Source organism: Somniosus microcephalus, chromosome 7, assembly GCF_052327205.1.
Source record: "Somniosus microcephalus isolate GS21.2 chromosome 7, FLI_Smic_1.0, whole genome shotgun sequence".
NCBI classification, from domain to species: Eukaryota; Metazoa; Chordata; class Chondrichthyes; order Squaliformes; family Somniosidae; genus Somniosus; species Somniosus microcephalus.
In genome coordinates, this window is record NC_140993.1 from 242729598 (window position 1) to 242755748 (window position 26151).

General features: G+C 41.2%; 1 protein-coding gene across 1 annotated transcript in view; it reads left to right on the forward strand.

Moving 5' to 3' along the window:
- The window catches only part of LOC147115197 (arf-GAP with SH3 domain, ANK repeat and PH domain-containing protein 1-like), a 439694-nt gene that overhangs the window by 183718 nt on the left and 229825 nt on the right, over positions 1–26151 (forward strand). Inside the window, exons 7-11 of the mRNA XM_085993991.1 lie at positions 723–772; positions 4475–4604; positions 6639–6724; positions 9001–9076; positions 21010–21096. Of these exons, the coding sequence (XP_085850117.1) occupies positions 723–772; positions 4475–4604; positions 6639–6724; positions 9001–9076; positions 21010–21096 (429 nt within the window). The remainder of the gene's footprint in view (positions 1–722; positions 773–4474; positions 4605–6638; positions 6725–9000; positions 9077–21009; positions 21097–26151) is intronic.

Here is a 26151-nt window from a genome sequence, read left to right on the forward strand (position 1 = left end):
AATCTAAGGATGTTGGTAAATCTAGCACTTAACTTATCCAGGCACTGTTGAACAGCAATCAGCAAAGTAAACGGAATGTTGCATTGTATTGCCAAATCAGTAGAATATAATTGGAAGGATTCATTGCTGAAACTATATAATGTTCTGATCAGTCTGTACAGTGAGTAATGTCTCCAGGTTTGATCACAAGAAAAGCACTTAAGTCCTAGAAGCAATAGAAAAGAGCCACAAGGCCAATTCCTTAATGTAACCGGATCAAATTATGAGACCAGATTAGAGAAACTTGGCCTTGTCAGCCTGGAAACTAAGTGACTGAGAGGGGACCTTAGCGATATACAATATGTTACAGTATAGACAAGTAATTCTGGAGTACAACTTAGATATAAGCTATGAAAGTGGGAAAAGGGGAGTGCAGGCTGAAACTGGTGAAAGGCAAATGTAGGACCGTCAGGAAGTTCTTCATGAAGAATGATGAATACTTGGAATAGACTTCTGGGTAAGGTGGTGGAGGCAAAAACCGTGGTCATTTTAGAGACAGTTGAGCACTGCAATATTTTTGGATGGATGAGCTAAGATGACCCAAATGACTAATCATCCATATTTATCTGTACTGCAGGAAAGACTTTTTTCGAATAAAGTTGATTATTTTTTCTAGACTAAATGTCATGTTTAATATGATGTTAAATAATTTTGACAGTTTCAATAAACACTTTCTTTTACAGGACCTGAAGAAGCCTTTTGACAAGGCATGGAAGGATTACGAAACAAAATTGTAGGTACTTTTGTTCTATGGCGAGGAAACTTGAAGAGTTAAACTTATTTGCTAGATTCTTCAAGTTAAAACTTATTACTGTTTGGAAAATTGGTTAGTCAGGCAAATATTAATTGGCTGTGTCACTTAAGTAAAATTGAGCCAGTAGTTAGATATTTTATTTGCTGAATGAATTACATGAAAACATTGATAGACATAGAAACATAGAAGATAGGAGTAGGCCATTCGGCCCCTCGAGACTGTTCCGCCATTTAATGAGATCATGGCTGATCATCCAAATTCAGTACCCTGTTGCTGCTTTCTCCCCATATCCCTTGATCTCTTTAGCCTTAAGAAATATATCTAACTCCTTCTTGAATATATTTAATGAATTGGCCTCAACTGCCTTGTGTGGTAGAGAATTCCACAGGTTCACCACTCTCTGGGTGAAGAAGTTCCTCCTCATCTCAGTTCTAAATGGCTTGTCCCTTATCCTTAGACTGTGACCCCTGGTTCTGGACTCCCCTGCCATCGGGAACATCCTTCCTGCATCTAGTCTGTCTAGTCCTGTTAGAATTTTATAAGTTTCAATGAGATCCCCTCTCATTCTTCTAAACTCTAGCGAATATAAGCCTAATCGACCCAATCTCTCCTCATATGTCATTCCTGCCATCCCAGGTATCAGTCTGGTGAATCTTCGCTGCACTCTCTCCATGGCAAGAACATCCTTCCTCAGATAAGGCAACCAAAACTGCACACAATACTCAAGGTGTGGTCTCACCAAGGCCCTGTACAACTGCAGCAAGACATCCTTGCTCCTGTACTCGAATCCTCTCGCTGTGAAGGCCAACATACCATTTGCCTTCTTAACTGCCTGCTGCACCTGCATGCTAACCTTCAGCGACTGGTGCACAAGGACACCCAGGTCTCGTTGCACTTCCCCTTTTCCCAATCTATTGCCGTTCAGATACTCTGTCTTCCTGTTTTTGCCACCAAAGTGGATAACCTCACATTTATCCACATTGGGCAGATGCATGGCAAATGCAGTATAATCACCCAACCTGTCCAAATCATACTGCAGTTTCTCGGCATCCTCCTCACAGCACACACGCCCACCCAGCTTTGTGTCGTCTGCAAACTTGGAGATATTACATCTAGTTCCCTCGTCTAGATCATCATTTATATATATATATGTGAATAGCTGGGGTCCTAGCCCTGATCCCTGCGGTACCTCACTTGTCACTGCCTGCCACTCGGAAAAAGACCCGTTTATTCCAACTCTTTGCTTCCTGTCTGCCAACCAGTTCTCTATCCAAGACAGTACCTTACCCCCAATCCCGTGTGCTTTAACTTTGCACGCTAATCTCTTATGCGGGACCTTATCGAAAGCCTTCTGAAAGTCCAAATACACCACATCCACTGGCTCTCCCTTATCTATTCTACCAGTTACATTCTCAAAAAATTCCAGTAGATTAGTCAAGCACGATTTACCTTCTGTAAATTCATGTTGACTTTGTCTGATCCTGTCACTGTTTTCCAAGTGCTCTGCTATTACATCTTTTATAATAGACCCTAGCATTTTCCCCACTACCGATGTCAGACTTACCGGTCTATAATTCCCCTTTTCTCTCTACCACCTTTTTTAAATAGTGGGGTTACATTAGCTATCCTCCAATCCATGGGAACTGTTCCAGAGTCTATAGAATTTTGGAAGATGACCAGCAATGCACCTACTATTTCTAGGTCCACTTCCTTAAGTACCCTAGTATGTAGATTATCGGGCCCTGAGGATTTATCGGCCTTCAATCCCGTCAATTTTCCTAACACCATTTCCCTACAAATACTGATTTCATTCAATTCCTCCCTCTTATTTGACCCCATGTTCCACGACATCTCTGGGAGGTTATTTGTGATAAAGATGAAGTATTCCTTTACTATCAGGACTGCCTTAATGTTGTACAAACTTGTCTTTTGAAAAGATAATTCATGGAAACAGAAGTTCTGCATAGATTTTTCACAAATTTTTACGGATGTGAATTTCAGTCGGGGTTTTACTGCTCATCTGACATTACTTTGGCGGAAGAGTCGCAGAAATCTCCAAAAATTGATGCATACAGCGTTTTATATAGTTTTTCCAGGGTTTCTGCAGGTCTTCCACCAAAGGTACAGCAGACAAATGGCCCTTTCTATCTCTGTAACCCACTAAAACCCTCAGTGATTGCTGTGCTCCTACAATTCTGGCCCCTTCTGCATCCCTGATTTTCATCACTCCACTATTGGTAACCATGCTTTCAGTTGCCTTGGCGCTAAACTCTGGCATTCCCTCCCTAAACCTCTCCGTCTCTCTACTGCTCTCTCTTTTAAGATGCTCCTTTAAACCTACCTCTCTGACCAAGCTTTTGGTCATTTGTCCTAATATCTCTATGTGGCTTGGTGTCAAATTTTGTCTGATAACGCTCCTGTGAAACGCCTTGGGACATTTTTATTATATTAAAGGCACTATATAAATGCAAGTTGTTATATTACTACTTGATTTCCCATGGCATTGCAGATGTTAAGTTGGCCATTCTCTTAAATGTTTCTGACATCTTTGTGTGGCTGATTCTCTCTGTCTCTTCTCTTTAGCTTCTGTCTCTTGCTTTCTCTTCTCTGCTGCTTCTGTCCCCTTAACTGTATTTTGCTTCTCCCTCCTGTCTTTTTCTCTTCCTTTTGGCTGGAAGGTTGGTGTGCCTTATGACATGGTGTGCAAGGGAATGGAGCCAGCAATGGCTCCAGGTTGCATTTGAGGTGGAAGTTGGGGTAAAACATAGCCCTCAGAAGTTCTCTCCCCACCCCACCCTTCATCTTCCCACTACCTATTCCCTTCTTGCCACCCCCTGAATAGCATCACTATCCAAACCTCTTCCTCTTCAAATTACCCACTCAACTCCCCTCCCTTGTTCCACTGTCACTCACCTTAACTTTAACCTGCTCTTTATTTGCTTCCTCCAGGGCGCCAAGAGGCCAAAGCCCCTTACTGTTGATCAATTTATCTCTTCCTTTCTCCTTCCTACTTCTCCTTTCCTCTCTATTTCCTTCAAAGAGGCATTGTTTGCTTTCAAAATTCAATTTGTTTTAAAAAGAAATCAAATTAGAATGAGGGGGGAAAAAACTGTTGGGCTGCTTCTCCCTGTCTCTCTCCAATACACTTCATAAATTATACAGAAAAACAAAACATTTATTCTCATTCCCTGACGAACACATGCACACAAAAAGCATTTTGAGCGACTTATGGGAACCCGGTGGCTAGATAATGCGATCTCAGAATAATATACCACAACTATAAAATAGCAGCTATTATGTGTCAAGTAATTATAACATGTAACATTAAAAATACTGATCACAGCGCCACCTACAAGATTAACAGGTACTGCAATACATGGAGTTTTCAATGAAATACACATGCTAAATAGTAATTATTATGTTATATATAATAGATATATTTAAATATATAAAATGAAGATCAGTAGTGCCCTATTATACAGATGTCTCAAACTATGTATATATTTTTTTTACTTATGATTTTTTTTTTAACACAAAACTATTACCCAACCTTTACTGAAACATCGTTAAAATAATTTCCCAAGGAAACTAGACGTACTGAATAGTGGTTTGTTGGAAATTTTCTTACACTGGCATATGCTAGAAATTGGGGGGAAAAAAATCTGTGAACTCTGTTAACAGTGCTAAAATTGAAAAGGAGAAACGAGAACATGCAAAGCAGCATGGGATGATTCGGACTGAAATTACAGGAGCTGAAATAGCAGAAGAAATGGAAAAGGAGCGACGGGTCTTTCAGCTCCAGATGTGCGAGGTTAGATCTGTCTCCAATACATGAAACATCTTCTGTGTGGCACGCACTTCTGGTCTACATAAGCTTACTTTCTGTGCATGATTTTTGTCAAGTTTTTATGTCAATGTTTTATAATGCAAAAGCATTGCCAACATTTTTAGAATGAGAAAGACCTATGTGTTTAACCTGCTGAAGTTTCAGGCCTCCTGCCACTAGGTAGTGCTGTGGCATGAGTTGTCCAGGACTGCTGGCTTTTATTTTTCACCTGATTTCGAGAGTTTTTTTGCTTGCTTGTTGGCTATTTCAAACCTGTTTTTCGTGGTTTTCCTTCAGTAGTGGGGCACCTGGAAGCCCCTTGCCTTTTTGCGGGCCTCCCCATACCTACCCAATCCATTTGTGGTGCTCTGATTTTGGGCCTCAGGCCACAAGCTACTGATCCCACCCACCCTATTTATTTTCCTCATTACTGCAGTGACTGGCCTCAAGCCTGGCAAATTTGTTCCACTTTCCATGCCTGGCTGGATGTCTCCCCGACCCATTACCTGGAAGGCTCCCTGGCAATTTGTCATTGCTCCCCACCAAAAAAAACACAGAGAAAGATACAAAAGAGGGAAGAAAAAAAAAGAGAAGCCGAAGAGGGCAGAAAATGGTATAATCACAAGACTGAGAGAAACAGCACAACATAGATACTGTAAACCTAAACCAAAAAAGGGAGAAAAATACAAAACAAAGACAGAAAGGAAGTAGCATGAAACAAAAAAAAAAGTACAAGCAGTGACATGAAAATAACACAGTTACGAGAAAGGTACAACCATGGGAGATTTTCTATCGTGTGTATGAATAAATATTATAAATCTCGATTATAGCCTGCTGGTATTTATTATCTAGAGGCTCACACATGAGGAATGGTTGGTCACCTGTGTGAGGTATGGAAGACCTACAAGTTGAATCATTCCCCCAAATAGGGAAATCTGCTTTATACTTGCACTCACTTTATGGCTCACCTTAACAAATGGAGGAAAATGGACACCTAGTGGCAGCTAATTCCCAACATGGAGAATTAATTGTCATAAACCCATACCCTATCACTTTACAGCACATCATTTTGGAGCTTCAGTGTGCTGCATCACTGCTGGTGCTTCTATTTTTTTTAAAGGTTACATCAACTTAGAAAATCCTAATGAGAGATACTGTGGGAACTGAATACAGGAAACTTTTGTTTAACCAGAGGTTAAAAGTCCGGAAAGCTCTATCTACCGGCAAAATTCAGGAGCCGTTTTCTATAAGTTTTTTTTACTTCTCGTTGCTTTTTTTTTTCCCCAGTCAGGCTCTGCAACAGCTTCAGCTAGAGACGCTTGCAGCTGCAGCCGACTCTTTTGAAGCTGTAACAGGGTTTGTTGATTCACACGGAGCTGAAAAGCTCTGTTTTAACATTGCCGCTGGTTTATACGGCAGTTTTGATCTAACGGCACCTGCTCGGTCCCGTCAGTGCCGGATACCAGAAAGTTTCCTGTACACTGGTTGAGAGTGCATCTTTGAGGCAGCTCTCTGTTTGTTTTGAGCATCTCCTCCAAGGGCTGGAACATGTCTTTCTGATTGGATAGAAGCATTTTGATTTTTTTTAAAAACATACTAAACAATGTCGTGTTTTGTTTTGAGCACTGCAATTCTAACCTTTTAAAGTTTTTTTTCTTCAATGCTTGTAATGTTCAACATATTTTTTGATAATTTAATTATTTCATTAGTTAATGAAGTCAGTGCTGTCATGTAAATCATTTATTCCTGCAAGACACTTAAGTAATTGTGATGTGAATGTTACTACTGTGCTAATGCAATGTACAATGCCATGCCATATTCTTTTCATTTGGCACAGTTAATTTTAACTAAAACCCTGAACATCAGCTCCTTATTGGTATAATGCACGTGAAATTGTTTGAAAAACAACTGCAATAATTAATAGTTTGCATTGCAGCTGATGAGAAGAATTACTTGTAGATGTTTTCATAATTAAGAACATTGCACTGATATTTTCTTTATTTGTCTTTCCTTGGCTAGTATCTCATTAAAGTGAATGAAATCAAGACAAAAAAGGGCGTAGATCTGCTCCAAAATCTCATCAAATATTACCATGCACAGTGCAAGTAAGTTTATTTTTTTAATTAGCTAGTCTCTTTATTTTTTAGCCTTGTACACTGTGTGGACCAGTAATCTTATCCAGGTATTATCGGCCTACTGGGTGATGAACTGATCCAGTGCGAGTGTTTGAGTATTTGACGCAAGGCATTTGCTCCTATCTCCAGGGACCCAGGAAGTAGAGGAAAACAAGTTAGCAAAATATTCCATTTTTTTTTTTTAAGATTATAGAACTAGAACAGGTTATATATTATTACATACAAAAAATCAAGTTAATTTTAAATTGTGAAATGAAACTGGAAGGTCAAGATTGATAGTGTATCAAGGTTGAAAAGATTCAAGAAAAGCTAAGAAAAATCAGGAAGCAGTGACTTAAGTGATGCCAAGCTTTGATTTTAGGAAGCTGATGCTTCAAGTATGAAGAACTAGCTGAAGGATGATAGAGTTTCACAGTTTTGAGTCCCTGGGAAGAAATAAACTAAGAGTAGGAGACTCTGAGTGAGTCTCGTTTCAAGCATAATGAGATATTGGGAGGAGGAAGAGCATGGTAGGTTTGAAGGAACAAAATAGGAAAGTACTGAGCAGCACTTGTACAAGTGCTTTTCATGGTGGTGTTAAAAATCCTTAATTAAATCCTGTATAATCCTGTATTTTTTTTTTAAAGATATGCTATCAATTAAATAATGACAAAAAAGACTGCAAGAGGTTGAACAGAACTCGCAAGAGTAATCCAACTCTTTGACTTCAGTACACTGCTTTTATATTCTCAAGTCCCTGCTGGTGGTCGTAGCTTCTGACACATTCATCTCGCTCAGCTAGCTGCATCTCCAAAGTAAATTTGCCAGAATTTGCGAGGGCTGGCATCTGGAAAGACATGGTAAAAGAGGGTCATTCTTAGTACAGCTGGCCTTACTGAATCACAGATGTTTACTTTTGAGTTGTAGCTGGCTGAAAGAGACCTGGACGCCGGGAGCAGGTGCCACTAGCATGGCTTTTGACATACAATAAAAGTAATCCTTGACTGGTCAAGGTGTGGCATTGGGGTCGATTGAGCCATTTAGTTGTTATGAGCCACAGAAATCTCCACAAAGTGTGGAAAGAAAGACTTGCGTTTATATAGCGCTTTACATGACCTCAGGACATCCCAACATGCATAAGAACTTAAGTAGTACGGCTCCTCAAGCCTGCTCCACCATTCAATAAGATCATGGCTGATCTTCAACCTCTACTCCACTTTCCCACCCGATCCCCATATCTTTTGATTCCCCTAGAGTCCAAAAATCTATCTGTCTCGGCCTTGAATATACTCGATGACTCTGCATCCACAGCCCTCTAGGGCAGAGAATTCCAAAGATTTACAACCCTCTGAGTGAAGAAGTTCCTCCTCATCTCAGTCTTAAATGGCCTGCCCCTTATCCTGAGACTATGCCCCCTAGTTCTAGACACTCCAGCCAGGGGAAATAAACTCTCAGCATCTACCCTGTCAATCCCCTTGAGAATCTTGTATGTTTCAATGAGATCACCTCTCATTCTTCTAAACTCCAGAGAGTATAGGCCCATTCTACACAATCTCTCCTCATAGACAGCCCTCTCATCCCAGGAATCAATCTAGAGAACCTTCATTGCACCTCCTCCAAGGCAAGTATAGATAAGGAGATCAAAACAGTGCACAGTACTTCACAGCCAGTTAACTACTTTTGAAGAGTAGTCACTGTTGTAATGTAGGAAACATGCAGCAGTACATTTCTTAAGGAAAAAATCAGAATGAAAAAGACTAAAGCTTCCCTATAAGCTTTATTTTTGTGTAAATGTTTGTTTGTGAAAATTGTGTTCATTTGTAATCTGTGATACTGAAATAATTTGCGTAGACATGTAGAAGCCACATGACATTAGTTACAAAGAAATTGTGCTGTTGTAGATTCTGAACATTGCTTTAAAATTGTCCAAATTGAACTGCGGCTGCTACTAAAAAGCGAGAAGCATCCAAACTGTCGAGACAAATTTTCTGACAATGTTATGTATATGAATGTTATAAAACTGTCTTACAATTTTTGAAATTGCTTTGATTTCTAATCCTGTAATTACTACTACTTGTTTTTGGGTTAATCTCTCTTTCTTTTCCTGAAACATTATATGAAACAAGATTCTTTTGAAATTGGGAGGAAGAGTTAAGAAACTTGCATTTTACAAATGACGTGAAAATAGAAAGACTTACCCAGGCCTGCAGTGATTTCAACACTATCACTGATCCATTCAATACTGATTCTCAAATGCAATTTTTCAGTTTCTTTCAGGATGGCTTAAAAACAGCAGATAAGCTGAAACAGTACATTGAGAAACTGGCTGCTGATTTATACAATGTAAGTGATTTACTTTCAGCCTAAAGTTTATCGTAGAATAACAGTTGAATGTGTTACCTTACTGCTTTTTACATTACTGCATTTGATTTACCCAGTTAGTAATAAATTGTCTGCATATGTCAATCAAGTTTGATTTCAATGCTAAATTATTTTTTGCCATAGTGTAGATCACAGTGACAGCCTAGCAACATCATTAAGCTTTCTGTAAGAGAAAAAGTAAGGTATTGGTTGAGATACACTCCTTGAGGGACTTCCTGAAGGACTGTGTTAGTGCAGTATCCTCAGTCAATGAAAATATGTTACAGCATCTAAACTGTTCTAATGAAGTCGTCACATCATTTGCCCATGCAGAATGGTCCCACAAGACTTCAATTGTAGTACCAGATTAGATACCTTTTGATGCCAGAGCAGTGTTGACATTACTTGTAGCCTCTGTTGAGTTGTTGCACTTGGATACTTTGCAGAAGAGCAAAGAGACTTTGCCAGTGCCTCTAAAGAAGAGGAGGAGCGGAAGGAAGATCAACATGTGTGAATAAGTGTTTAAACCAGAAATTACCTTGATACTAGTTCTGCAAGCATCTCATTAGATAATTGCTAGGGTTGCTTCTCCATTAGACGTCCTGCCATATACAAGCCTTACATTGGAAACAGGCCAAAGTGGTGTCCATTACCAACACAGGCAACTACAGACTATTAGTCTGACTTCAATTCTGTATAAACTAATGGAATCAATTATTGGAGGTGAACTTGAAGATTGCATAAGAAATAGAAGCAGGAGCAGGCCAATCGGCCCCTCGAGCCTGCTCCGCCATTCAATAAGATCATGGCTGATCTGATCCTAACCGCCAATCCACTATCACAGAACCATCTCCGAATCTAACAGAATTAGACACACGAAATAGGAGCAGGATCAGGCTACACGGCCCCTGGGCCCGCTCCGCTACCCACAGGGCCATGACTGATCCGAACTTAGTCTCCTGTCCAAATTCCTGCCCGCTCCCCATAACCCTTTATTCCCTTTACTTCTAGGAAACTGTCTATTTCTGTTTTAAATTTATGTAATGATGTAGCTTCTACAGCTTTTTGGAGCAGCATATTCCATGGACCTACCACCCTCTGAGTGAAGTAGTTCCTCCTCATCTCAGTTTTGAAAGAGCAGCCCCTTATTCTAAGACTATGCCCCCTAGTTCTAGTTTCACCCATCATCGGGAACATCCTCCCCGCATCCACCCGATCCAACCCCTTCACAATCTTATATGTTTCAATAAGATTGCCTCTCATTCTTCTGAACTCCAATGAGTAGAGTCCCAATCTACTCAACCTCTCCTCATATGACCACCCCCTCATCCCAGGGATTAACCGAGTGAACCTTCTTTGTACTGACTCGAGAGCAAGTATGTCTTTTCTTAAGTATGGACACCAAAACTGTGTGCAGTATTCCAGGTGCGGTCTCACCAATACCTTGTACAACTGAAGCAATACCTCCCTATTTTTATATTCTATCCCCCCTAGCAATGAAAGCCAACATTCTATTGGCCTTCTTAATCACTTGCTGCACCTGCATACTAACCTTTTGAGTTTCGTGCACCAGGACCCCCAGATCCCTTTGTACTACAGTACTTTCCAGTTTCTTGCCATTAAGATAATAACTTGCTCTACGATTTTTCCTGCCAAAGTGCATAACCTCACACTTTCCAGTATTGTATTCCATCTGCCAAATCTCTGCCCACTTACTTAGCCTGTCGATGTCCCCTTGCAGGTTTTTTATGTCCTCCTCACTCACTACTTTCCCTCCCATCTTAGTATCATCTGCAAACTTTGAAATGTTACACTCGGTCCCCTCCTCCAAATCATTAATATAGATTGTATAGAGATGGGGACCCAGCACTGACCCCTGTGGAACACCACTAGTTACTGATTGCCAGTCTGAGAATGAACCATTTATCCCAACTCTCTGCCTTCTGTTAGACAGCCAATCCTCTATCCATGCCAGAATATTACCCCCAATCCCGTGATTTTTTATCTTAAGCAATAATCTTTTGTGTGGCACCTTGTCAAATGCCTTTTGGAAGTCTAAATATACTACGTCCACTGGTTCCCCTTTATCCACCCTATATGTTACTTCCTCAAAGAACACCAGCAAATTTGTCAAACATGACTTCCCCTTCATAAAACCATGCTGACTTTGTCCTATTAAATTATGATTATCCAAATGTCCTGTTACTGTCTCCTTAATAATGGACTCCAATATTTTACCTACCACAGATGTTAGGCTAACCGGTCTATAGTTTCCAGCCTTCTGTCTACTGCCCTTTTTAAATAAGGGCGTTACATTAGCAGTTTTCCAGTCTGCCGGGACCTTTGCTGAGTCCAGGGAGTTTTGGAAAATTATTACCAATGCATCCACAATCCCTACCGCCACTTCCCTCAAGACCCTAGGATGTAAGCCATCAGGTCCAGGTGATTTATCCGCCTTGAGTCCCATTATTTTACCGAGTACCGCTTCCTTAGTGATTTTGATCGTGTTTAGCTACTCCCCCCCCCCCCCCCCATAGCCCCTTGTTTGTCCAGTGTTGGGATATTCTTAGTGTCTTCTACTGTAAAGACTGATACAAAATATTCATTCAGTGTTTTTGCCACCTCCATATTTCCCACCATTAATTTCCCGGTCTCATCCTCTAAGGGACCAACATTTACTTTAGCCACCCTTTTTCTTTTTATATAACTATAAAAACTCTTACTATCTGTTTTTATATTTTTTGCTAATTTACTTTCATAATCTATCTTCCCTTTCTGAATCAATCTTTTTGTTATTTTTTGCTGTCTTTTAAAGTTTTCCCAATCCTCTATCCTCCCACTAGATTTGCCTACCTTATATGCCCTTGTTTTTAGTCGAGTACTATCCTTAATTTCTTTACTTAGCCACGGATGGCTGTCTTTTCTTTTACACCCTTTTCTTCTCAGTGGAGTATATATTTTTTGGAAGTTGTAAAATAACTCCTTAAATGTACACCACTGATCATGTATCGTCTTACCCTTTTAATCTATTTTCCCAATCCACTCTACTCAATTCCGCTCTCATACCTTCATAGTCTCCTTTATTCAAGCTTAGCACGCTTGTTTGAGATCCAACCTTCTCGCCCTCTAATTGAATATGGAATTCAACCATGTTATGGTCACTCATTCCAAGGGGATCCTTTACTAGGACATTTTTAATTAATCCTGTCTCGTTACACAGGACCAGATCTAAGGTTGCTTGCCCCCTGGTCGGTTCAGTTACATACTGCTCAAGAAACCCATCCCTAATACACTCAATGAACTCCTCCTCAAGGCAGCCCTGCCCAATTTTATTTGTCCAATTAATATGATAGTTAAAATCCCCCATAATTATAGATGCTCCCTTATTACAAGCCTCAACTATTTCCTGATTGATACTCCGTCCAACAGAGTTGCAACTGTTCGGAGGCCTATAGAGTACGCCCACTAGTGTTTTTTTCCCCTTATTATTCCTTACCTCCACCCAAACTGTTTCATTATCCTGATCTTTTGACCCAATATCATTTCTCTGTATTAGTGATTCCTTCCTTTATTAACATAGCTACCCCACCTCCCCTTCCTTCCTGCCTGTCCTTCCTGATCGTTAAATAACCTGGTATGTTTAATTCCCAGGCATTGTCACCCTGCAGCCATGTTTCTGTAATCGCCACAAGATCATACCCATATGTAGTTATCTGTGCCATTAACTCGTCTATTTTGTTACGAATGCTACGTGCATTCAGATAGAGAACTTTCAAATATGTTTTGTGACACTTAGTTCCTGCTTTTGCCCTTTTTATTATTTTACCTTTTACTCCATACCTTCTGCCCCTTCCTGACATGCTTTGGTTTTTAATTTCCCCACTGCTACCTAAGTCTATGACCTTCTCTGTTGTCATTTTTATTATTTGCTCTCTAGGAACCTCCCCCCCCCCCCCCCCCCCCACTAGTTAGTTTAAAGCCCTCTCCACAGCCCTAGTTATATGATCCGCCAGGACTCTAGTCCCAGCACTGGCCAAGTGAAGCCCATCCCAACGGAACAGCTCCCTCCTGCCCCAGTACTGGTGCCAGTGTCCCAGGAAGCAAAACCCATTTCTCCCACACCAGTCTTTGAGCCACGCATTTAACTCTCTAATTTTATTTGTCCTAGCCAAATTTGCTCGTGGCTCAGGTAATAATCCAGAGATTATTACCCTTGAGGTTCTGTTTTTTAATTTGACCCCTAGCTGCTCATACTCCTTTTACAGAACCGGCTTCCTAGTCCTATCTACGTCGTTTGTACCAACATGGACCACGACAACTGGATCCACCCCCTCCCACTGCAAGTTTCTTTCCAGCCCAGAGGAGATGTCCTTAACCATGGCACCGGGTAGGCAACACAGCCTTCGGGACTCTCACTCTCGGCTGCAGAGAACTCTATCTATACCCCTAATAATACTATCCCCTACCACTACAACATTTCTATTTACTCCCCCCTCTTGAATGGCCCCCCGTTCCACGGTGCTGTGGCCAGGTTGCTCATCCTCCCTGCAATCCCTGCTCCTGTCCCCACAGGGAGTAAGAACCTCGAACCTGTTGGTCAAGAGCAAGGGCTGCGGCTCCTCCAGCTCTACCTCCTGGATCCCCGTACCTGCTTCACTCGTAGTCACACCGTCCTGTCCCTGACCATGGGCTACATCTGAATTACTTAACTTCATAGGTGTGACCACCTCCTGATACAGAGTCCAAGTACTTCTCCCCCTCCCTGATGTGTCGCAGTGTCTGAAGCTCAGACTCCAGCTCATCAACACGGAGCTGGAGTTCCTGTAGCAGTAGACACTTGTCACAGATGTAATCACCGTGAGCCTCAATGGGGTTCACCGGCTCCCACATCTCGCACCAGTAACACATCACCTGCTCCATTCTATGTAATTAATTAAATTTTTTATTGTTAGTTATGGACACCCTCTGCCCGATTTTAGATGCTAGTATCCCCTTTAATTAATTGGATTTAAATTAAATCAATCCCTCTAGTTACACCAGTTAAATGGTTTACCAACAGTCACTCTGCACCAGAAAGGCCTTGGTACACCACAGCAACCTTAAAAACTATAAACCACAGACTTAAAGTTTTAAAACGAGAGAAATACTCCAACCAATCACCTACCTGTTTTGTGGTGACGTCACACCTTGAATACTTTTTACCTCTCTCCTTGCCGGAGATTGGTGAGGCCTACCTGAGCCTCTGGGGCCTCTTGTAGTCGCTCTGCCGCGCTGCTCCGCCTCCACCCGCTGCCGATGCAGCACTGAGGCCTACCTGAGCCTCTGGGGCCTCTTGTAGTCGCGCTGCTCCGCCTCCACCCGCTGCCGATGTCGCACTGCCTTGTACAATAATAAAATAACCTAGTAAATAACAGTGAACGTGGGTTTGACTTCCTTGACTTGAGGAAGTGACATCCCCAGTAGACTGGAAACTACACATTGTTGTACCTAGGCTTCCAAAATGCATGTGACGAAGTTCCACATGAAAGACTATTATTTACCTCAAAGCTGTGGGGATTCAGGGGAAATCTTGGGATAAGTAATTGGCTGAAGGATTGAAAATAATGGGCACTTTGAGGTGTATGTCAGGATGAGGGAGGTACTAAATGGTGTTGGGGCTATTACGGTTTCTAATTTACTTCAGTGATTCAGAAACTCAAAAGTTTTTAAAAACTTAAAACTAGGATTGGCAATGAAATTAGAGGAGGCAGCACAAAACTATAAAAAGGGTTAGAAAGAAAGAGAAATAACTTGCATTGGAACAATACAAAGCATTTCACTGCCAGTGAAGTACTAAGTGTTGTCGCTGTTGGACAAAATTTGTAAGTGGGCAGACCAATGGCAGATGAAATTTAATGCAGACAAGTGTAAGAAGAGGAACAAGAACGATGCTCGGAAAGTTTAGAGAAGTCCAAGTTTTACAGTCTAGAGATAAAGTTAAGGGGGAAACCTTTTTTGAGATATACAAAGTATCAAATGATTACAGGTGAACCTGGTGAAGTGAGTCCAGAATATGAGTTTGTTAGTTAGGCCAGTAGGCCAAGCAGGCATAAGTTTTAAGTTAGCAAAAAAAAAAAATTAAAACAGATGTCAGTACTTTACTGAAGAGTAATAGACATTTGGAATGATGTACCAGGTAAGTTAATGGAATCAACATTGTTATGGGAGTTTAAAATGCAGTTAGATGCTAAGCTATTGAAATAAGCTGAATGGGCTTTTCTTATTCTTGATTTTGACTTAGGAACACAGGTCTGTAGAGGACTGAAAACCATTTTGATTCATCTGGCCAGCCCTGGAGTTCAAAAACAGAATACACAATTCGCAACCTACATCCTTTAATTGATTTTCTCACCAAGTGCCTGTCTAATTCCTTTTTTAAATTACTGGTGTTGTCATCCTCAATCAGTTCCTGGGTAGTCCATTCCAAACATTGACCATCCTCAGCATAAAATCTGATCTGTTAATTCATCTTTCCCCCTTCTGTGCTTCATCCTTTGCCATTCTTGGGGCCATGGTAAATAGGTTTTCAGGGTTCAACTTGTCAATACCTTTAAGGATCTTGAATACCTTAGTCTTCTCTAGTGTCAAAAAAAACTCGGCTTCAGTAGTCCAGGTTTTTAATGCCAGATATCAGAAAAGTAGCCCTTCGCTGTGTCATGAGGAACTCCCTGTAATATGACAATTGAAACAACACACACGACTCCAGATGAATGACAACTAATGGGCTCAGCATTACATCCTGTGATTTGTGTTCTATTCCATGCACTATACAATCCAAGTTACTATTTGCCTTATTTACTGCTGTTCAGCTAAACCCATAAGCATTGTATTCTTATGTTCTTAATTGATCTAATTTCCATTTCTACTAATCATATTTTGGGTGGTTCTAATTACAAGCCCCTATGTGGATATCATGTTTTTGTTATTACTAGATATTTTCTCAGGTTCAGCCCTACCAGTCACTCCTGTAAGTAGACCTAGCATCCACTATGATCTGGAGTGTCTCTTTCCTGCCCTATATCTAGGTAAATAATGCCGAGACTTGGGTGGGGGGTCATAATAGAAAACTCTTATTCTGCACTCCACGACTGGGATGTATCACATGCCACCACATGTTGCTCCTCCGTTTGAATGGCTAATCAGATACACACTTCTCAAATCAAGGTGCAGACTCTGGACCAACAAGTGTTTGGTCATATAACATAGATGAATGAAAATATAACAGTGAAATATATACTTGTTTGCATGCCTTGAATACCTAAAAATAATAGACACCATTCACCTTCTCTCTAAATGTAGACCTTGAACAGATGTCCACTTACTCTAAGCTCAATCTAGCCTACCAGTGACTGCCAGGCTGAATGTTTCAATAAACTCTCCCAGGATATTTATTAAAGCCACTTAAAAAGGTTAGCCTTGCTGCAAGTTGCAAACACTGACTGCCCCAAAAACTGTTTGCTGACTGCCAGTATCTGAGAGGAAGCCGATGCCTCCCTTCACCGTCTGACCCCACCCCAATTCCAAGCTTTCCGTCACACACAACTCCAGCCAATAATACAATAATAATACAATACAAATCGCTTTATTGGCATGATAAGGTACATCTTATGTTGCCAAAGCATCAAAATACATTTATGGTTGAACACATAAACGCGGTTCCATTCATACAGTGTATAAACAGGTATATCCCTGAGTTTATAAATATATTTTCGCCTTGTTTATATATACTCTTGTCTTATACTCTTGTCAATAAATGATCCTGTCTTGGAGACGATTATCAGTCCGTCAGTCACAACCCCTTGATGAGCCCTATCCTTTAATCTATGATCAGGTAGTTTGTGAGCACCCCACAGATATCCTGACATAGTCAGTATTTCTCATAAATGTATTAGAACATAGAAACATAGAAGATAGGAACAGGAGTAGGCCATTCGGCCCCTCGAGCCTGCTCTGCCATTCAATGAGATCATGGCTGATCATCCAAACTCAGTACCCTGTCCCTGCCTTCTCCCCATATCCCTTGATCCCTTTAGCCTTAAGAAATATATCTAACTCCTTCTTGAATATATTTAATGAATTGGCCTCAACTGCCTTCTGTGGCAGAGAATTCCACAGATTCACCACTCTCTGGGTAAAGAAATTCCTCCTCATCTCTGTCCTAAATGGCTTACCCCTTATCTTTAGACTGTGACCCCTGGTTCTGGACTCCGCCGCCATCGGGAACATCTTTCCTGCATCTAGTCTGTCTAGTCCTGTTGAATTTTATAAGTTTCAATGAGATCACCTCTCATTCTTCTAAACTCCAGCGAGTATAAGCCCAATCGACCCAATCTCTCCTCATACGTCATTCCTGCCATCCCAGGTATCAGTCTGGTGAATCTTCGCTGCATCCCTCCATGGCAAGAACATCCTTCCTCAGATAAGGTGACCAAAACTGCACACAATACTCAAGGTGTGGTCTCACCAAGGCCCTGTACAACTGCAGCAAGACATCCTTGTTCCTGTACTCGAACCCTCTTGCTACAAAGGCCAGCATACCATTTGCCTTCTTAACCGCCTGCTGCACCTGCATGCTTACCTTCAGCGACTGGTGCACAAGGACACCCAGGTCTCATTGCACTTCCCCATCTCCCAATCTATTGCCGTTCAGATAATCTGCCTTCCTGTTTTTGCCACCAAAGTGGATAACCTCGCATTTATCCACATTATGCTGCATCTGCCCAATCACCCAACCTGTCCAAATCATACTGCAGTTTCTCGGCATCCTCCTCACAGCACACACGCCCACCCAGCTTTGTGTCGTCTGCAAACTTGGAGATATTACATCCAGTTCCCTCGTCTAGATCATTAATATATCTTGTGAATAGCTGGGGTCCTAGCACCGATCCCTGCGGTACCCCACTAGTCACAGCCTGCCACTCGGAAAAAGAGCCGTTTATTCCAACTCTGTTTCTTGTCTGCCAGCCAGTTCTCTATCCAAGTCAGTACCTTGCCCCCAATCGCATGTGCTTTAACTTTACACGCTAATCTCTTATGCGGGACCTTATCGAAAGCCTTCTGAAAGTCCAAATACACCACATCCACTGGTTCTCCCTTATCTATTCTACCAGTTACATCCTCAAAAAAATCCTCAACAAATAACCATTCATCAATTTTGAATCAAGGTAAACGCTGACAATGGCAAAGATGTTTGTCGTTGCAAATAACAGCCCTGGGATGATTACCCAATTACCACTTCAATCATTGTGTGGGTCACAAAAAACTTGCACCTTGTCAAATCTTTCCCGGACAACTCATCTGTTCTGAGCTGATGACTTTCAGCTGACTGGATGCTTTGTGTGACCATGGGTGTTAATAGTACAAAATGCAAGTTAATAAATTCAGCACAGATAAAAATAAGTTTTTCTAATGCTGGATTACAGCAAAAATAACCTAGGAGTGTTTATTCCAGCCCGTTGCAGTAGCAACCCAGATAAAGTCCATCATGGACCCAATGGGGGAAAAATTGGGTCGCGCCCCCTTTGGGGCACGAACTTCACCCTGAAAAAGTTAGTGCACCTGCACCCGAAATTGAATGGTAGCGTCCCCAAGCAGGAGGCGGGACACTACTGGAAGTGCTCCCCCTCCCTCTTGGGGGCCCTCCCATTGAATATCGTGGTGCTACGTGCAGCAGCGCCATGCACGTCGGCACGTAGCGCCGCGTTGCTACAGGCCTCCCTCCCCTGATTAAAGGGGAGGGGTCTAGCGCAGCACGCACCGGGGCTCTGCTGGACCACCGGGGAGCGGGGTGCTAGCGACAGACCGATCGAGGCTGGCACCTCGCAGGAGGAGGCAAGAGGGGGTAGGTGCCAGCAGGCGGCCCAAAAAAAATGGCTGCCCGGCACCTGCCTTTTAATTTGCGCCACAAACATGGTGCCCTGACCCTGTCAGACATAGTGTCCGGTGGTAGGCCAGGGGACGTGAGCCAAGTTTGCGGCCGGGGAGCGGCGCTGCGCACGGCAGTGACACAGCGCTACCGGGTACCGCCGCCACTAACCTCCTGCTGAATTTCACGGGAGACGTTGGTAACGCCGCGCCCGGGCGTTAGGTCCTTAACGCCCCGCAAAGCAACCAAATTTTTCCCCTTCTGTTTCCAAAAGATTTTTGGTTATATCCCAATGACTCGCAGGTTATTTTCAAAGAACAGATGAAATATGGCAAGTTTCCTTCTCGGGTGAAAAACCAATTCTTTATGAAAAGTCTAAGCAGCTGGATGCATGGGGTAAAAGCTTAATTTTGTAATCTACAGATGTGTATGTCCTTATAATACTATATAAAAGTAACCTGACCACCCAGAATGCAAATTTCTTAAAGGGAAATGTTCCCAGATGATTTTGTTCAATGGAATGACAGCAATTTGCTTTGTCTGTGTGGAAGTTGAATTTCTTTCAAAAGAATAAGGAAGGACATATCTATATCTTGCCTGGACTCTGGAAGCTTATGAATAACAAACTGGTTTATTGATCTGTTTGTATATATTAAAAAGTCAGTGTTAATAAATATTTTAAAATCGGATGCATATATTTTTATTTTGTCCATCCACATTCTTTTTTAAATGCCTACAGAAATCCTCGTCTTGAATCCATCCTTTATTTTAACAATTTTATCTTTGTAGCTTTCATAGATGAAAGTTATTTAGATATACAATGTTGAAGAACAAAACACACATTATTTTCTTGTTCCTTTGGAATGGTTTGTATTTCGTGGCAGCTTTGATTATGCATTCTTACTGAGCATCTTAATTCAGGGCATTGTAAAACTCAAATATATTCTTAATTCTTTAGATTTTAAAATGCATAAAAAGGCATTAAAATGGATTGATAACCTGAACAATTGTAAAATGAATTGGGAATATTGGGAAAACCCAAGCCATTGTTTTCGGTCCCCGCCACAAACTTTGTTCCCTAGCCACTGACTCCATCCCTTTCCCGAACATCTGTTTGAGGCTGAACCGTACTGTTCGCAACTTTGGTGTCATATTTGATCCTGAAATGAGCTTCTGACTACATATCTGCAGCATAAGTAAGACCGCCTATTTCCACCTCCATAACATCGCCTGTCTCCGCCCTTGCCGCAGCTCATCCGCTGCTGAAACCCTCATCCATGCCTTTGTTACCTCTAGACTTGACTTCCAACACATTCCACCCTACGTAAACTTGAGGTCATCCAAAACTCGGCTGCCCATATCCTAACTCGCACCAAGTCCCGTTTGCCCATCACCCTAGTGCTCGCTGACCTACATTGGCTGCCGGTTAAGCAGCGCCTCGATTTCAAAATTCTCATTCTTGTTTTCAAATCCCTCCATGGCCTTGCCCCTCCCTATCTCTGTAATCTCCTTCAGCCCCACAACCCCCCTGAGATATCTGTGCTCCTCTAATTCTGCCCTCTTGAGGATCCCTGATTATAATCGTTCAACCTTTGGTGGCCGTGCCTTCTGTTGCCTGGGCCCTAAGCTCTGAAATTCCCTGCCTAAACCTGTCTGCCTCTCTACCCCTCTTTCCTCCTTTTAAGACGCTCCTTAAAACCTACCTCTTTGACCAAGCTTTTGTTCACCAGCCCGAATTTATCCTTATGTGGATCGGTGTCAAATTTTTTGTCTTAAAATACTCCTGTGCAGCACCGTGGGATGTTTTTCTACGTTAAAGGCGCTATATAAATACAAGTTGTTGTTGAATTGAGCATTTTTTTACCATGTTAACTTTTAAAATTGACCATTGCCTGTTTTCTTAAATTGCACAGAAGTATGTTCTATAATCCAATTTGCTTTTATTTTCTTTCACTTTTTGATGTTATCAGATAAATGGCACAGCTTCAATTTGTGTTTGTCTTCTCCACAGATCAAGCAAACACAGGATGAAGAAAAGAAGCAGCTGTGCACGCTCCGTGATATGCTCAAATCCTCACTGCAACTTGAACAGAAGGAGGTAGGTGTACTTGAAATAGCTAGAATTTACATTTCATAAAAGTAGCCAAATATTTTAAATTATAGAGTAAAGCTATAGAGACTTGACGATTGTATAACTAATAAATTATACCGTTTGATCATTGTGCTTCTAAATTTAAAAAATAGCATTTTAATCTTGTCTGAAACTTTTTGGATACTCTCATAAAAGTTCTTGTTTTGAAAGGCACTGTTCAATGCCATGATTTTTCTCTGGCTGAAAATGGCATATGAAATACAAAGCATAACCGAGTTTAGCTTGCATTCTAACAGTTTAACTTATTGTTGTTAAATATGAAGCCACTAATATGCTAAAAAGATGATAACGAAAATAGATTTTGGTCAAGGATAGTTTGTAAGTAACCAACTTAAACTGTTGTCTAGTCTCAAATAATTTCCAACAACAATTTGCATTTATATAGTGCCTTGAATGTAGAAAAATGTCTCTCACAGAGGCATAATCAGAAAAAAACACAAGCTGAGCCAAATAAGAGATTAGGAGGGGTGACCAAAACGTTGGTCAGAGTGGGTTTTAACGAGGGTATTAAATGAGGATAGGAAGTTGGAGAGGCAAAGGCGTTTAGAAGGGAATCCCAGGGTTGGGGCCTGGGCGGCTGCAAGCATGACTGCCAATGTTGGGATTAAAGCGGGTGGGGTGTGGTGGTTGCTGCCAGAGTCAGAAGGAGAGTTCAGGGTGGGGACTTTAGAGCTGGAGGAGGTTACAGAGATGGGGAGGAGCATGGCCATGAAAGAATCTAAAGACAAAGATGTGAATTTTAAATATGAGGCGTTGGGGAAATAGGAGCCAATGACGCCAGCAAAGCTGGGGGCAATGAGTGAGTGGGCCCTGGCTGTAGGATATGGGCAGCAGTGTTTTAGTTGAGCTGACATTTGTGGAGGATGGGAGGCTGACCAATAGAGAGCATTGGAATAGATGAGTCTGGAGATGACAAAGGCATAGGGTTTCAGCAGCAGATGAACTGAGATAGGGGGCAGAGGTGGGTGAAGGTGGAATTAGATGGTCTTTGTGATGGAGAGGATATGTGCTCGGAAACACAAATTGGAGTTGAATTAAACTGTCGAGGTTGCAAATAGTCTGGTTCAGCTTGAGACAGTAGTTGGGAAAGTGATGGAATTAGTGGCAAAGGTACAGAGTTAGTGGCGGGTGCCAAAGACACTGGCTTTGATCTTCCTGGTTTTGAGCTGATAGAAATTGAGGCTCATTTAAAGCTGATGTCGGACTAGCAGTCTAACAACAGAGTGGCAGTATGGGGTTGAGAGCGAGCACATTGCTGCATTGAACAGAAAAAAAACTGCAGTTTAATATCCAAGATATGATGCCAAATACTTAGAAGTTAGCTTTTATGCAAAACAGACATTGAGTTCCAAACAGCTGATCCTTACGGTATAATTTAAAGGATGTGAATTTGATGGAGTCTTTTTTTATTTTAAAAAGGTAAATTATTAAGAATTATTGTACAGAAATCTTTTTTTATTTGAAAAAAATGTAAATAGGATAAGTTCTTTTGCAGTTCTGATTAGAGGTAGTTATATAATTAATGTGAACAAACCATTTACAAGAAACTGAACCCAGTATTCCAGTTCACCAGAGCTTTTTAGGTAGTTTGATCAAATGAAACCAAATCTGAACATTTGCTAGATCCAATCAGAGGTCCCCCCTAAAACTGAATTTCAGATACTTCTGGAAAAGGTCAATTTAGTTCAAAATTCACAAAGTATGTGGTGCTTTTTGTGCTTCAAAAGAAAATTTTAAGCTGAAAGCAGCAACCTCTAGCGTTGAAATTAAAGTTGAAGCTTGATTGGTTTTTCTTGTTGCTTATTTTGATTCTTTGTCTTAATAAATGATAAATGTTCCCTTCCATGTGCTTCAGTTTTTTCCTCAAAACATTTATCTTAAAAATGTTTTTTTTTTAAAATAAATTTTTAGTGCTTTTCCACATAACTCTTAGCTGATTTATTTGTTGAGTGGAAGCATGAAGTGGATGAGCCTCACTGCTATCCATCAAAGGGATTCTCTTGAAGCACCTTTTTTCCAACATCAGTGATGCTGTTTTAGTCTGTTTGTAAACCAATGGGAGGATTTTGTTTCATTTCATTTTCACACTGTGCATGTCAAGTAAGTCTTTGCTTAAAAAAAAAGCAAGATTTCCAGGAACTGAGTTTTATATTTTTAAAAATTCACTGTGGCAGTCTGAGAATGGACCAAACACACTACAGTAACACTAATAATAAAAAGGCATGTTAAACAGTTTGTCAGGAAAGAAATCACTTTCTGGGTTCTATAGGGGAGCCATTAAAATGTCATTATTTAGAGAACAACTTACCCCAGGGCTGTAGCCAGCATTGAAATAACCCAGGCAGCTGTCTCAGTTTTTTTCTGTTCAGATTTGTAAACACAAGCATTAGTGTTCGGTCATAACTGTACAAAGAAAGCAGTCATTTTTTCACAGTGTGGAGTGGCAGCGAATGTGTCTTATCTTCCAAATGTACTACTGTGTTTTCCTGAGGACTAGGAAGATTTGGTGGCATGTATTACATGAACTGGGTACTCTTTGGAGAAAAAAGAATGCATTATTTGGTAATTCTTTGGCAAACTATAATTTTCAATGATGTCTTTTTTGAAAAGGAAATGTTAAAAATAATACATAAAAACCTGTGAAATATTTGGCCCTGAATTTCCGATCGGAGGCTTCCTATGTGCGGATGCCTCCAATTGGAAAAAATCTATGCACTTACCTGCTGGCTCCGTAGGCTCCAAGACTTGCGATCTTGGCCCTCTCCACTACAAAATGCGCAGAGGCCCAGGTATCCCACGGGCGCATGCAGTTCACAAGCGCCCCTGGGATCACGTGGGCCGTGGGGAAACAATCAAAGAGGGGAAACAATCAAAGAAGGGAATCCCCCTTCACACTTTGGACAGTTCTCTCCGCTGTCAAAGGTATAAATGGGGATCACTTAAATAAACAGTTAAACATTAAATTTTTTCTTCAAAATCATGTATTTAAAATAAGTTAAAATTACATAAAATTAAATTTGTTTAAAATATTTATTGAAAAAAAATGAAGTTTTTTTACGGGGCTAAAAATAAACTTTTTAAAGTATTTTAAAATAATAAATGTGAAAAAAAAAAATTAAAAATTTAAAACTTTTTTAAAACTCTCATGCTGGTAAAAGCAGGCCTTACACCTGCTTTTACCAGGTGTAATGTTTTTAAAGGTTTTCAACGGGTGGAAGTTGTGCAGAAAGTGCAACTCCCTGCCCGCAGAGGCCCTTTTCCCGGGCAGGCGGATGATCTGTCAAGAGGATTCTTGACAGATCGTAAGTGCCGGTTTTCAGCGCATGCTCTTTGCATGCCTGAAACCGGCACTTGCGAGGCCCCTGCGGGTGCGTACATGCCTCGTACGCACCCGTGGGGGTCAGAAAATCTGGGCCAACATTTCGGACAGTGCCCTTCAGAATTTCTTTTTTCTCTCTAAAGGACTGACCTGCTGCCTGTTTCAAGCATTTTCTGTTTTTATTTCAGTTTTCAAGTATTTGAGTTAAAAAAAAAAAAAGTGAAATGTGTTTGCGACAATTGAACGTGGATGGAGTGTTAAGTGGCTTAAAGCTGTTGTGGCATAGTTTTGGAGAGCATCCCTACCTTGTGTTTGACTTTCCTCTCTCATTCACGCCAGCAACAAGCAGAGATCCCGACTGTCATACTCTGATAGGACTTTTACTTTGAGAGTGCTGTTGCTGGCAGACAAGATCAGAAGATGAATAAAGATGAGGAAGGCCATTTCGCCCACCTTAGCTTACCCATCAAAAAGCAAAAATCTAGTTGTCCTCCATCATGACATCCAATAGGGTCTTTAATGAATCTAAAGTTTTCACCTCCACTACTCTTCCTGTAAGCCTGTTCAAAGTGTTGATTTACTTTTTGTGTGACTTCAAAATAAAATTTAAAGTAGAATGTAGTTACCTGGGTAGGATTTAAACTGACCTGAACAGCTGAACCATGGTTATTTTGTTCATTACTTATCTTAACTCTGTCTTTGTTTTAATAAATCCTAAATTTGTCCTTTTAGTTTTAACCTGTGCCTCCCTGTCCTATTGTCTTGGATTACCCTGAAGTAATGCTTCGGGTTTACCTTTACTTCTGAGGCTAAAGAACCACAGAATTTGGGACCCCACTTTATAAAAAAAATAATGAATTTAAAGACATCTATGTTTGACACAATACAGTGGGATCTTCTGTACGTAAACACCTTGCTACACGCAGTCCTTAGACCTTAGGTTATGCCATGACCTCAGAATGCAGGAACATAAGATAAGAAATAGGAGCAGGAGTAGGCCAATCGGCCCCTCAAGCCTGCTCCGCCATTCAATAAGATCATGGCTGATCTGATCCTAACCGTCAATCCACTATCACAGAACCATCTCCTGAATCTAGCAGAATTAGACACACGAAATAGGAGCAGGATCAGGCTACACGGCACCTGGGCCCGCTCCGCTACCCACAGGGCCATGACCGATCCGAACCTAGACTCATGTCCAAATTCCTGCCCGCTCCCCGTAACCCTTAATTCCCTTTACTTCTAGGAAACTGTCTATTTCTGTTGTAAATTTATGTAATGATGTAGCTTCTACAGCTTTTTGGGGCAGCATATTCCATGGACCTACCACCCTCTGAGTGAAGTAGTTCCTCCTCATCTCAGTTTTGAAAGAGCAGCCCCTTATTCTAAGACTATGCCCCCTAGTTCTAGTTTCACCCATCATCGGGAACATCCTCCCCGCATCCACCCGATCCAACCCCTTCACAATCTTATATGTTTCAATAAGATCGCGCCTCATTCTTCTGAACTCCAATGAGTAGAGTCCCAATCTACTCAACCTCTCCTCATATGACCACCCCCTCATCCCCGGGATTAACCGAGTGAACTTCTTTGTACTGACTCGAGAGCAAGTATGTCCTTTCTTAAGTATGGACACCAAAACTGTACGCAGTATTCCAGGTGCGGTCTCACCAATACCTTGT